Source organism: Notothenia coriiceps, unplaced genomic scaffold (assembly GCF_000735185.1).
Source record: "Notothenia coriiceps isolate Sejong01 unplaced genomic scaffold, NC01 NC01_scaffold00037063, whole genome shotgun sequence".
NCBI lineage: Eukaryota > Metazoa > Chordata > Actinopteri > Perciformes > Nototheniidae > Notothenia > Notothenia coriiceps.
The window spans coordinates 1-11,736 of record NW_011369764.1 but is presented as its reverse complement, the minus strand read 5'-3'; the positions used below and the strand labels follow the sequence as shown (position 1 = coordinate 11,736).

The window sequence follows — 11,736 nt, the reverse complement described above, 5'->3', positions numbered from 1 at the left end:
AAACGTACCTTCTTATATATCGACTTTGTCCACTTGGATCAACTTTGTTTCCTCCGGCTTCAATTTCCATCCCTCTAGTTCGTTCTCTCTATGTCTGGTCAGACATCAATCTGTTCCACGTAACGCGCCCCCTAGAGGCCTGGAGCATTGTGTGTTTAGGGGTTTCTATGTGTTTTTGGGTTTGTATGTGTTTTTGACTTTGCATATCGTTTTTGTATTTGCAGCGTTTTTCTGTTGTGTTTGTTTTCGGGGTTTGTGTGTTGTATTTAGTTTGCGTCATTTCTGTAAATGCAGCGGGTTTTTTGTATTTGTTTTCAGGATTTGTTTGTTTTTCATTTAATTATTTGCAGCTGTTTCCTGCTTATGTTTGCGTTTATATACACTGCAAAAAAACAGAAAAAGAGGAGTAAAAGTAGCTCACGACTTTTTTTATTTTTTGAAAGTAGCTCTCATCCTAAAAAAGGTTGGAGACCCCTGTTGTAGAACGATACATTTGACAATTTTAAGCTTGGCCTACCATTTTATTGGAGCGATGAGGAACAGGTGGGGCACCTGATCAAAGTGGGGAATGACAGAAAAAGTTTCAGAACCACTGCTCTAATAGAAGCTGTAAAAAGATGCACTACCAAATATTGTATTTATGATGTGGACTGGTGTGGACGTCCCAGTGTCTGTGCAGGTGACACCCTTTCAAAACTTTCTGTGGATATGTGTCACAGGTGTAAGTTGTCTCATTGTGCTCTTCTCTCTGTGTTGGGCTGCTCTGACGTTGTGTTCCCCCCCACCCCCCCTCTCTCTCCCTGACAGTCCATGGTGTTGCTGCTGCACAGCCAGCACCAGTACATCTTTGACTTTGACTCCGGGGACCGTCTGTCCGCGGTCACCATGCCCAGCGTGGCTCGACACACCATGCAGACCCTCCGATCCATAGGGTACTACAGGAACATCTACAACCCCCCAGAGAGCAACGCCTCTGTGACTGTGGACTACTCTGAAGATGGACAGGTGTGGTTAATAAAATCTGCAATATTTTTAAATCCTATCATTTTTTGTCTTCATCTTTTATATTTCATTACTTCTGCTGATGGATGGTGGTTATGAGGTTTTTCTGTAATGAGTATTGTCCAAACCTTTCATATGATCATCAGTCTTATGGAACTAAAACTGAAGTGCTGTTCCCTCTCTCTCCAGCTCCTCCGAATTGCCCATCTAGGCACGGGCCGCCGTATACTGTACAAATATCGCAGACAGGTACGTGCTTTCCGTGCTTTTTCACTTCAAAAATGAAACGTATTTGTATGCTGACCCATGCATAGGTGGAAGAAGTACTCCGATCTTGTACTTAAGTAACAGTAGAAGTACCCGAGTTAAACAATTATAATCAAAATAAAAAATTCTCAACAACGTAAACAAAAACTATTTATTATTTGATTTTATTTAATTTGTGTTTTTTTCAGCTAATGTTCTTGAACAGGACAGTCAAATAAATAAAGAGGAAATGGAAAGCATGATCTCTTTTTGCATCATCCCTGTGTTTAGTGTGAAAGTGGTGTCAGGGGGAGGCAGGGTGAGGGTGGTGCTGAGGCACTGGGCCTGAGCAGCTGCACAGCTTCAGTACACCACTCAGGTTGAAGTTGATGGCACTCATTGAAGTGAACTGAGAGTGGAGCAGATATCCTCCAATATCCATTATTGTAAACACATCCTGCTGTGTTTCCTGTGTCATCAGAACAAGCTGGCAGAGATCCTCTATGACTCCACTCGGGTCAGTTTCACGTATGATGAGACAGCTGGTGTTCTTAAGACCGTCAACCTGCAGAGCGAAGGCTTCATCTGCTCCATCAGGTACCGGCAGATCGGCCCTCTGGTCGACCGGCAAATCTTCCGCTTCAGCGAGGACGGCATGGTGAACGCTCGCTTCGACTACACGTACGACAACAGCTTCAGAGTGACCAGCATGCAGGCTGTGATCAACGAGACGCCGCTGCCCATCGACCTGTATCAGTTTGATGATATATCTGGGAAGGTGGAGCAGTTTGGGAAGTTTGGAGTCATCTATTATGATATCAATCAGGTAAGACTGGAGTGCCTGCAATGAATTAAATGGCCTTACATTTCTCCTTTATGAATAAAATGTTGTCTATAAATCCTGATAAGGTGGGTCAGTTGTTAAGAGGTGATGCTTTGATGATTCAATAATTGATTAGACATGTGGGATGGACATTGGCCTGCAGGTGAAACTCATCATGTGACTGTTTCAGCTTCCTCTGCTATTGAGAGCAACTCATTGGTGGAGATCATCAGAACAGCACATCATTTTTTACATTACAGATTTTATGACATACTGTATTTGACAGCATTATGTTATGCAAATTACACGTTAAATGCATCCCTAAGGAACGGTGACCAATAAATGTACATTTTATTCATATTGTTTACGATGCAAACAAGATCTGTTAGAGAACTCAATAAATCACAATAAACACAAGTTAATGTTTATTTTGGAATGCAAACACTGAGCCATGAGAAGAGAACTAGACAGAGAGTAATGTGGACTTTCATTCAATTAGATACAATCAAATATATTCAGTTGAAATGTTTACTTTATTGCACCTACTTGTAATTAGGAGCAGGATGTCTCCCAGGTAGTGGAGGTGGTTAGATATCAGGTTTACTCTCGATACTTACTACCACAGATAACAAATACCTCTCAAAATACATCTCCTACTCACTGAGAGTTATCAAATAAATGTTAAATAACCTTTTAATGAAATGACAGGAGTGAGTCTGCCTGATGAACAGCTTGAATTCAATAAATACATCTGGTTGTCAGAGTCTTCTACAAAGCAGGAGAGGAACATCTCCCTGAACGGAGCTTGTTTGGCTGTACGTGTCCGTGTCCTGTCTGCTCCGTCAGCTTCCTGTCAGCGTAGGAACTGAAAGCTTGTTTTCTGTCTTCCTGCTCCTCAGATCATCTCCACAGCAGTGATGACATACACCAAACACTTCGACCAGCACGGCCGCATCAAGGAGATCCAGTATGAGATCTTCAGGTCTCTGATGTACTGGATCACCATTCAGTACGACAACATGGGCCGAGTCACCAAGCGGGAGATCAAGATTGGACCATTTGCCAACACAACCAAATATGGATACGAGTATGACGTTGATGGACAGCTACAGACGGTCTCCCTCAACGAGAAGATGATGTGGAGGTAGGATCAGACAATTAAACTGAAATAGAAGATATCATTTCAAGAAGCCAAATGTAATAATATAATTGTCTGACCTTCCAGATATAATTATGACCTGAATGGGAACCTGCATTTGCTGAACCCGGGCAACAGTGGTCGTCTGACCCCGCTACGCTACGACCTGAGGGACAGAATCACCCGTCTGGGAGATGTTCAGTACCGGATGGATGAAGACGGCTTCCTGAGGCAGAGAGGAGCTGAGATATTTGAATACAACTCCAAAGGTCAGATTCATTGTTTGGTGGTCCAACATAGCAGCATAAAGGCCCAGTCAAACCAGAACCTGACAGCCAAGTTCAACCAACAATAGCTGAGGAGAGGAGAAACAGACAGAAATAAGCAGCCAATGACAGGCTTACCAAAGGCACAGTCTAAAGATGTGTGTCAGACTGCTAGCATGCTAACTGAGTCAGTGGAAAGGCTTGGGAGCTTGGTCGGTAATAAGACCACCATTTCTCACAGTTTATTCTTCTCTTAAAACATTCGCTCTCTGTGGAGCACTTTATTCTCGGATGGATTGTAATCTATCATTTTGTGCTTTCTAAAGTTTAAAAAAACTTGACACAAAGTCCCACTTGACTTTACTTGGCATGTGATTTGGTAATTCCAATTAAATTACTACACTTATCTGCATCATTTCTTGTTGAATTCTATCATCAAAGAGCCTTAACCCTAGTTATTTTAGTTGTTGTTTTTTTTTTGGGGGGGAGGGGATTATTTAACATTTTAGTCAAATGTAACAATGTATAAATCAAATTAATACTACCAATTGGGGTTTCAGTATTCAATGTATAAATCCTACAGATAGTATGTTTCAACAGAAACATCTAAGCATCTTTTTGTATCATCTGCCCTTCAGGGCTCCTAGTTCGTGTGTACAGTAAAGCGGCCAGCTGGACCATCCAGTACCGGTATGATGGTCTTGGTCGGCGAGTGGCGTCCAGAAACAGTCTGGGCCAACACCTTCAGTTCTTCTACGCTGACCTGAACTACCCCACCAGGATCACCCACGTCTACAACCACTCCAGCTCCGAGATCACATCCTTTTACTACGATCTGCAGGTAGCTTCTCAAAAAACATTCGGAAAATGCGGATATGATACGAAACACACTGAGTTTGCACAAATTAGACAAGTATAGTGCATGACATTTTGTGATGTCAGTCAGTGTATAAAAAGAGTCTAACTTTACTCATTAAGACTAGAGTAATGCACTAATCTCATAGGTAAATATATTGAGGATACTGTAAAAGAGTTGTCTAACAATGAGGAAAGTGTTTGATAAAGCACACAAGAGCATACAATTATAATTAGTTTGCGAAATATTAATAAAAAGTGTATATGTATAATATGTTATGTATTGCTGCACAGGGCCATGTGTTTGCCATGGAGATCAGCAGTGGAGAGGAGTTCTACATTGCCTGTGATAACACTGGGACCCCGCTGGCTGTCTTCAGCAGCAATGGACTATTACTTAAACAGGTATGTGTGTACCTTTTTTCCTTGCAAATAATCAAATGTCCTGAGCTTACATTGTGTGTCTGTTCGAATTCAATTTTTGCAATGGTTGGTCTCCATATCACGTGCTGAATATGTGTTTGTGTGTAGGTGCAGTACACGGCGTATGGGGAGGTGTACTTTGATTCCAACCCAGACTTTGTGTTGGTGATTGGTTTCCACGGAGGTCTGTATGATCCTCTCACACGGCTGCTGCACTTCGGAGACAGAGACTACGACATCCCTGCTGGAAGGTGCGCACTCACTTCCTCTCCACACATGCACAGTTCTCCTCCAGCAGGATGCTCTGCAGCTTTGTTATCTTCACCTCTGACCAGAGTGTTTTTTCTGAAGGTGGACCACTCCTGACATCAGCACATGGACACGTGTTGGTAAAGACCCCCAGCCCTTCAACCTCTACATGTTCAGAGGCAACAACCCCATCAGCAAGATTCACCAGGTCAAAGAGTATGTCACAGGTAACCAGAAAACATTGATTTTACAGTACAAAAATACCAAAGAGGTAGATAGAACTGTTTTCTATCAGAAGAAGTAGAGCTATCCTGCCCCTTACGTTCGAGGTGGCTAGTACTATACTTAACATAAATACATGTACAACAACTTAACTAACATATTTGTATTGAGCTAGCTGATTTTAAATCATAAAGAAATCCCAACAATAATCTAGTTTTGCTTGGAGTGGATGTCGCTAGAACACCTTTAATAGAACTATATTTGTATGTTGTATTTTATCAGCCTGAAGTGGGGGTTTTATGAATTATTTCAAATCAATTCTATCAAACAGAATAGTGATGCAAACTAATGATCAATCAGGTGTTTGATCAGCTGTTTCTTTCCACAATAGTTTGGTAGTAATAGGTGAAGATTGGTAGTAGTGCTTTATTTATTCACTCTAAGAAAGAAAAATGTCCTTAAAGTGAACAGTAGGGTGCCAAAAAGGAAAGGTAACCTTACTGTGGAGATCTGAATTGATCAAGTACTTCAGTTGGGTCAGATCTTTTTTGAATTGTATTAATTTGAAGCTGCGAAATGACAGATTATGGTAACAAGCTGCAACAAGGATTTTAAAAAAGGAACACCAGTGGTTGGTCAAAATTGCAAGGAGGTATAATAAAAATAATAAGCAGGCATCTTTATTATTACAGTTTGTTTACATGCCTTGTAGTTTTTCTTCTTTGATTGTTCACATCGCTTTCTTCTCTTGTAGATGTCAATATCTGGTTGGTTACGTTTGGATTCCATCTCCACAACGCAATCCCAGGGTACCCCATTCCTAAATTTGACCTGACGCAGCCGTCACTGGAGATGAAGAAGAGCCAGCTGTGGGACGACCTGCCTGTGAGTATGAGTCCTGTGACAGAGAAAGATGGAAGGATTCTCAGAGGCAACAGTCCCTTCTGTGTGACGGCAGAACATATAAATGAATATTTATATATACATTTTTGGTCAGGATAGGGAGAGACAAAGGAGGCTGAAAAAGAACAGGAAAACACAAACTGACTGACTAATTAGTTCAGTGTGGGCCTTTGGGGAAATCAGAAGCTACACATACAGTACACACACAGACACTTTACACACTGTGTGTTTGCACGAAACAAATCCTTTTGAAATCAGACAGTTGTTTTATCCTCGTATATATAGTCTCCCCTTATTTTGTGAGTCTGTTCATTTATCATATATATATCTGTCTTATTTCCGTGAGCAAATGCACTAGTCATACAGCAACTGATCACTATCAATAGATTCAGCCAGACATCACATTTCCCCCCTGACTCGGGGAAGGAGAACTAAACAGTAATACAAATACTGTATATCACATTATGTAGCGTACTCCTGCAGAGAATCTGATTCAAACTCTTAGTTGTCTTTAGTTATATAGCTAGAGAATACACAGCACCTCGGTTCTCTCCTCAGTGTATCACTGCTCCTGACCGCCCACAGGACATCAATCTGTTGTCAGGGAACAAGAAAACCAAATGATATGGACTACTTTGCTCCTGTGGGTAATGTCCACAGTAATGACTCTTACATGTCTAATATGTGTAATGTGTAATTGTAAAGCGCTTTGAGCACCTGTAAAAGCGCTCTAATAAAAAATGTAATGCATTATTATTATTATTACTTTAACCAAAATAACTAACGCCTAACACAATATCGTTATGTTGTCAGAGCTGCTGATCTCCCCTAAATGAATAACATGAAGACAAGCTGCACATTCAGTCTCAATGCAAGAAAGCTTGCTTTAGGATGTACTTGGTGAAAAGTAAATGAACTGCATTTGTGTAATGCTTTTCCAGTCTTTATGGCCAGTCAAAGTCAGCAGTTACCCAGCACCTGCTCAGGGAGGCTAACCCCACACACACTCACACACCGTTGGCTATGTCATTTGGAGCAACTTGGGATTAAGTATCTTGCCCAAGGAGACATCGACATGTTGACTGCAGAGGCTGGGATCGAACTCCCAACCTTGTCCATGATGTCATAAATAGCAAGCAGTAAATAAAGTATGAAGAATATATCTTTGTCTCGTCTGCAGTCCATCTCGGGGGTCCAGCAGGAGGTGACCCGTCAGTCTCAGGCCTTCCTGTCCTTTGAGCGGATGCCAGAAATCCAGCTGAGTCGGCGGCACTCAGACCACACCAAACCCTGGCTGTGGTTTGCCACCGTCAGGTCTCTGATCGGCAGGGGAGTGATGCTCGCTGTGATCCAAGGCCGCGTGGTGACCAACGCCCTCAACATTGCCAATGAGGACTGCATCAAGGTGGCTGCAGTCTTAAACAACGCCTTCTACCTTGAAGACCTGCACTACACCGTGGAGGGCCGGGACACACACTACTTCATCAAGACCAGCCTGCCGGAGAACGACCTCAGCGCACTGCGGCTCACATCAGGCAGGAAGTCGCTGGAGAACGGTGTGAATGTCACGGTGTCGCAGTCCACCACGGTGATGAACGGGAGGACGCGGCGCTTTGCTGACGTGGAGCTGCAGTACGGCTCTCTGGTGCTCCACGTGCGCTACGGCACCACGCTGGACGAGGAGAAGGCTCGGATCCTGGAGCAGGCCCGGCAGAGGGCGCTGTCGAGCGCCTGGGCCCGCGAGCAACAGCGGGTCAGAGACGGAGAGGAGGGGGTCCGGCTGTGGACGGAGGGAGAGAAACGGCAGCTGCTGAGCAGCGGGAAGGTTTTAGGGTTCGACGGATACTACGTGTTGTCCATAGAGCAGTACCCTGAGCTAGCTGACAGTGCTAACAACATGCAGTTCCTACGGCAGAGTGAGATAGGGAGGAGGTAACACGGCTCACAATGTCTCATTTCTACCCCACTATGACTGTCAGACTAACAAAAAGTGAAAAGAAAGGATTTATAGTGAAGATCATTATGGAACATAATGAAACTACAGATGTGATGGTTTAAAACTGTCGTCATGAGGCTGCAGGAAAGTTCAGTCTTTTGCCTTTTCCCTCTTTCTTTTTATTTCTAAATTTTCTTTCTTTTTATCCGTCGCCCTGTTGTCTGCCTTTAAACAGCCTGCACGCATGCCCCTCCCCCTCTCTCTGGTAGGCGGGACTAACCTGATTCATATAATCGTGTGCGTCTAGCTGTGAACCTGTGGGATGTCGAGACTTGTTTAATTAGCCAACAGAGCATTTCCACAGCCGTCACAGCTAGGTGAGCTCTAAGCATTTAGACAGTTGTAACTGTCAGCAGTCCGCAGAACAATGTGCTCGCTCACAGATGTTGCAGGCTTCTCATCTGTGAGCCGTCCATGGGTTAATGACCTCTGTGAGCCGTGTCTACAGGATCTCTTGTTCCATGGCTGAAGGAGCTGGAACTGCTGTTGAACTGATGTGGACTCTCTAAGACAGACTGGCACAAAAAAAAGACTACAATTTGTACGAAGGAGACTTATTTTCTGTTTGGATTTTTGTTTTGTTTTTATATATTAACTTGCATTTGCTTCAGACAAAAAGGGGATTCAAAAATGAACAAAAAATGTTTACATACTATTACCTATACCACTATTACTACTCTTATTACACCACCATCACCGCCACCACTGGAATGGACCATGATCTGAACTGAACAAAACTTTAAGTTGTGTTTTTGTTTCCTCCTTATCTATTATCTATTGGTCAGTTTGAACCACTCCTTCTCATCCCCTGTCCTCTTACAAAGTCTATAAAAATGTACAGTTTCAGACTACAATCAGCAGCGGTCTATGAGGAAACAGGGCCAGCTCGGCTGTTTCTGATTAGTTGTGGACCCTCAGTCGGGGGTCCTTCACTTCTGCAGAATGGGACTCAGCCTCATAATGCATCGACCTTGTGCTTTTATCGGTCAAAGGTAGTAGTAATGCTTGCAATAGAAACATGTTATCATGGCTTTGGGGGAGGGTTGCTGTGAGTAGGAACTAAGTGTTGCTTCTCTCCTCGTTTTTGCTGGTTTCTCCTTAAAGGGACAGTGCATTGCCATCAGTGACTTTAATGAGTAACAGTGATAGATCAAAAATCGATGTGGATGTTTTCTCATTGATTGTGGGTCTCTCTACTCTTATCTGGAGTTTTCTTTGTGTGTATGTGTGTTTACAAGGTTGGGACGGCATCTTTAATAATTTTAAAGGAAAGAACAGGAACTTCACGCAGCGTTAACGTCATATGCCACCAATCTTTTTTCAAGACAAGTTGAAAATGTTTTTTATTTTAAAGCTTGAGAAATTCCACTTATCCGTGCATCAATATTAGTCTCAGAGAAAGTAATTTATGTACAGTGTTTCTACGGTAAAGAATAAAATTCCTTGAAACTACAATACGTTTTTGAATGCGTTCTCTTTCCATTCACTTATCATTTTAAAGGTTCCATGCCACTGTGTGCTATAGTAATAAATACTTTACAGTTATGAAAACACCAATGCAATTCCTTATTTTCATAAAGTCTTGTAACACTTGTCATGAGCATTGCTGTGTATCATAGTGTGAATTGAGCATGTTTGGGATGCTCTGGATCGGCGTATACGACAGCGTGTTCCAGTTCCTGCCAATATCCAGCAACTTCGCACAGCCATTGAAGAGGAGTGGACCAACATTCCACAGGCCACAATCAACAACCTGATCAACTCTATGCGAAGGAGATGGATGACATGTTAGGGTTAGGGTTAGGGTTTAACCCTAGGGTTTTCGGACCCCCCCAGACCCCCCCAATAAAGCAAAACTGCACGTTTCAGAGTGGCCTTTTATTGTAGCCAGCCTAAGGCACACCTGTGCAATAATCATGCTGTCTAATCAGCATCTTGATATGCCACACCTGTGAGGTGGGATGGATTATCTCAGCAAGGAGAAGTGCTCACTATCACAGATTTTTTCAGATTTGTGAACAATATTTGAGAGAAATGGTTATTTTGTGTATATAGAAAATGTTTTAGATCTTTGAGTTCATCTCATGAAAAATGGGAGCAAAAACAAAAGTGTTGCATTTATATTTTTGTTCAGTGTATAAAGTCAACAGTGTTAGTAATCTACAATGTTATAATAAGTGAAATATTAGTGCTTAATATTTTAGCATTTGATATGTTAGGTTATCACTTAGTTTCATTCAAGATGTTGAATTCTGACTTTTATTTTTATATTTCTACAAAGTGCTATTGGTGTTTTTATTCTAGTGAAGATCTGAATACTTATTCTTCCTCTATGACCCACATGTAAATTGGCTTGTTTTCAGGCTTGCTCCTTTGAGTCCTATTGTGAAATGAATACTCACACTTTGAAAAGTTCCAAGAGGGAGACATTGCTCATTTAGTAGTTTTTAGATTCTTGTTCTTCCTCTTTCATCTCAATCAGCTGACTGAGAGCGTTCCCCTCATTCACTCTTAAATAATATACTAACATATATTAGTATGACCTACACGTGCAAATCATCTTTCAAAACATAACGCCAAAAGGGATGTGCAAATAGTTTATAAAAATGTTTCTTAATACATGTGTTGTATGGGAAATAATACTTGAGGGCCCAACACATTTCTGCTCATGAACAGTCAGTCACATTTAAACTCTTCCCCTGATCCAAATGTCTTTGGACTCTGGGCGCTGAGTCCACCAAAGAACAAAGACACACAAGCCAAAAAGTGTGATTGACTCTCTTTATAAGGCAATTAGATTCGACACCATCGTGATGCATCAATTTCAAGTCAATATTAAATGTAGTCCCTGACTTGAACTGAATTCCTTTATTGTCATTGTACAGGTACAACAACATTTAAAAAGCTTTCCTATCAGTGCATAGCCTATCTATATGCAATAACAAGCAACACATTTTTAATAATATCTATATATCTGTGCACTTAAACCATTTATATACGTACAAACAAACACACGATAAATGAATGCAGTTAAAATCACAGTGCTTGAAAACAGACAGGTATTGAAATGTGCATGTCAGAGTTGATCACTTCCTAAATAATGAAATAAATAAATGCAGGAATAAATATGTGATGATGAAAATGTGCAGGGCAGTTGCAATGTGTCTGTAGAGCTAGTTTAGATTAAGTTTTCTTATGCTCTCGGGTAAAAACTGGTAAAAGGAAGGTTACTGGTATAAGCCCCCGAATCAGTACAACTGAAATACATGTAGGAATCAAGGAAACTGGTAATATTAACCATACAACAGAATGCCAAAAAACAACCTGAGTCCAAAGAGAATGACACACCACGTGATGAACACTTTTCTCAAACAAATGTTAAACTCCCTCATGTTTCTGAATTGTCCCACTCAGACACTAGATGTGTCCTTCCGGGTGAGGTATGAAGACGGTTTTGATATGGTTTATGCGAGCTCAGTAAAGTGTTTTGAGTGCGGGGAGTCGGGTCACAAATGTGTTGCATGTCCACGCAGATCCGCCGGGGCAGCCGAGCCCGGGGCCACCGGAGCTGCGGATGAAGTAGGGATGAATATCGTGAGAGATGAAACAGGGA

At 41.9% G+C, this 11,736-nt stretch overlaps 1 protein-coding gene across 1 annotated transcript; it reads left to right on the top strand.

Annotated features, from left to right (window-relative positions):
• The first annotated feature begins 643 nt into the window (after nucleotides 1-643).
• On the top strand, nucleotides 644-9,578 carry LOC104964299 (teneurin-3-like). The gene is made up of 12 exons (XM_010793045.1): nucleotides 644-679; nucleotides 808-1,005; nucleotides 1,192-1,251; nucleotides 1,730-2,074; nucleotides 2,971-3,215; nucleotides 3,297-3,478; nucleotides 4,114-4,316; nucleotides 4,625-4,735; nucleotides 4,862-5,004; nucleotides 5,105-5,229; nucleotides 5,979-6,109; nucleotides 7,308-9,578. Exons 1-12 carry the CDS (start codon nucleotides 644-646, stop codon nucleotides 8,061-8,063), a joined length of 2,535 nt encoding a protein of 844 aa, XP_010791347.1. The 3' UTR covers nucleotides 8,064-9,578.
• The last annotated feature ends 2,158 nt before the right edge of the window (nucleotides 9,579-11,736 follow it).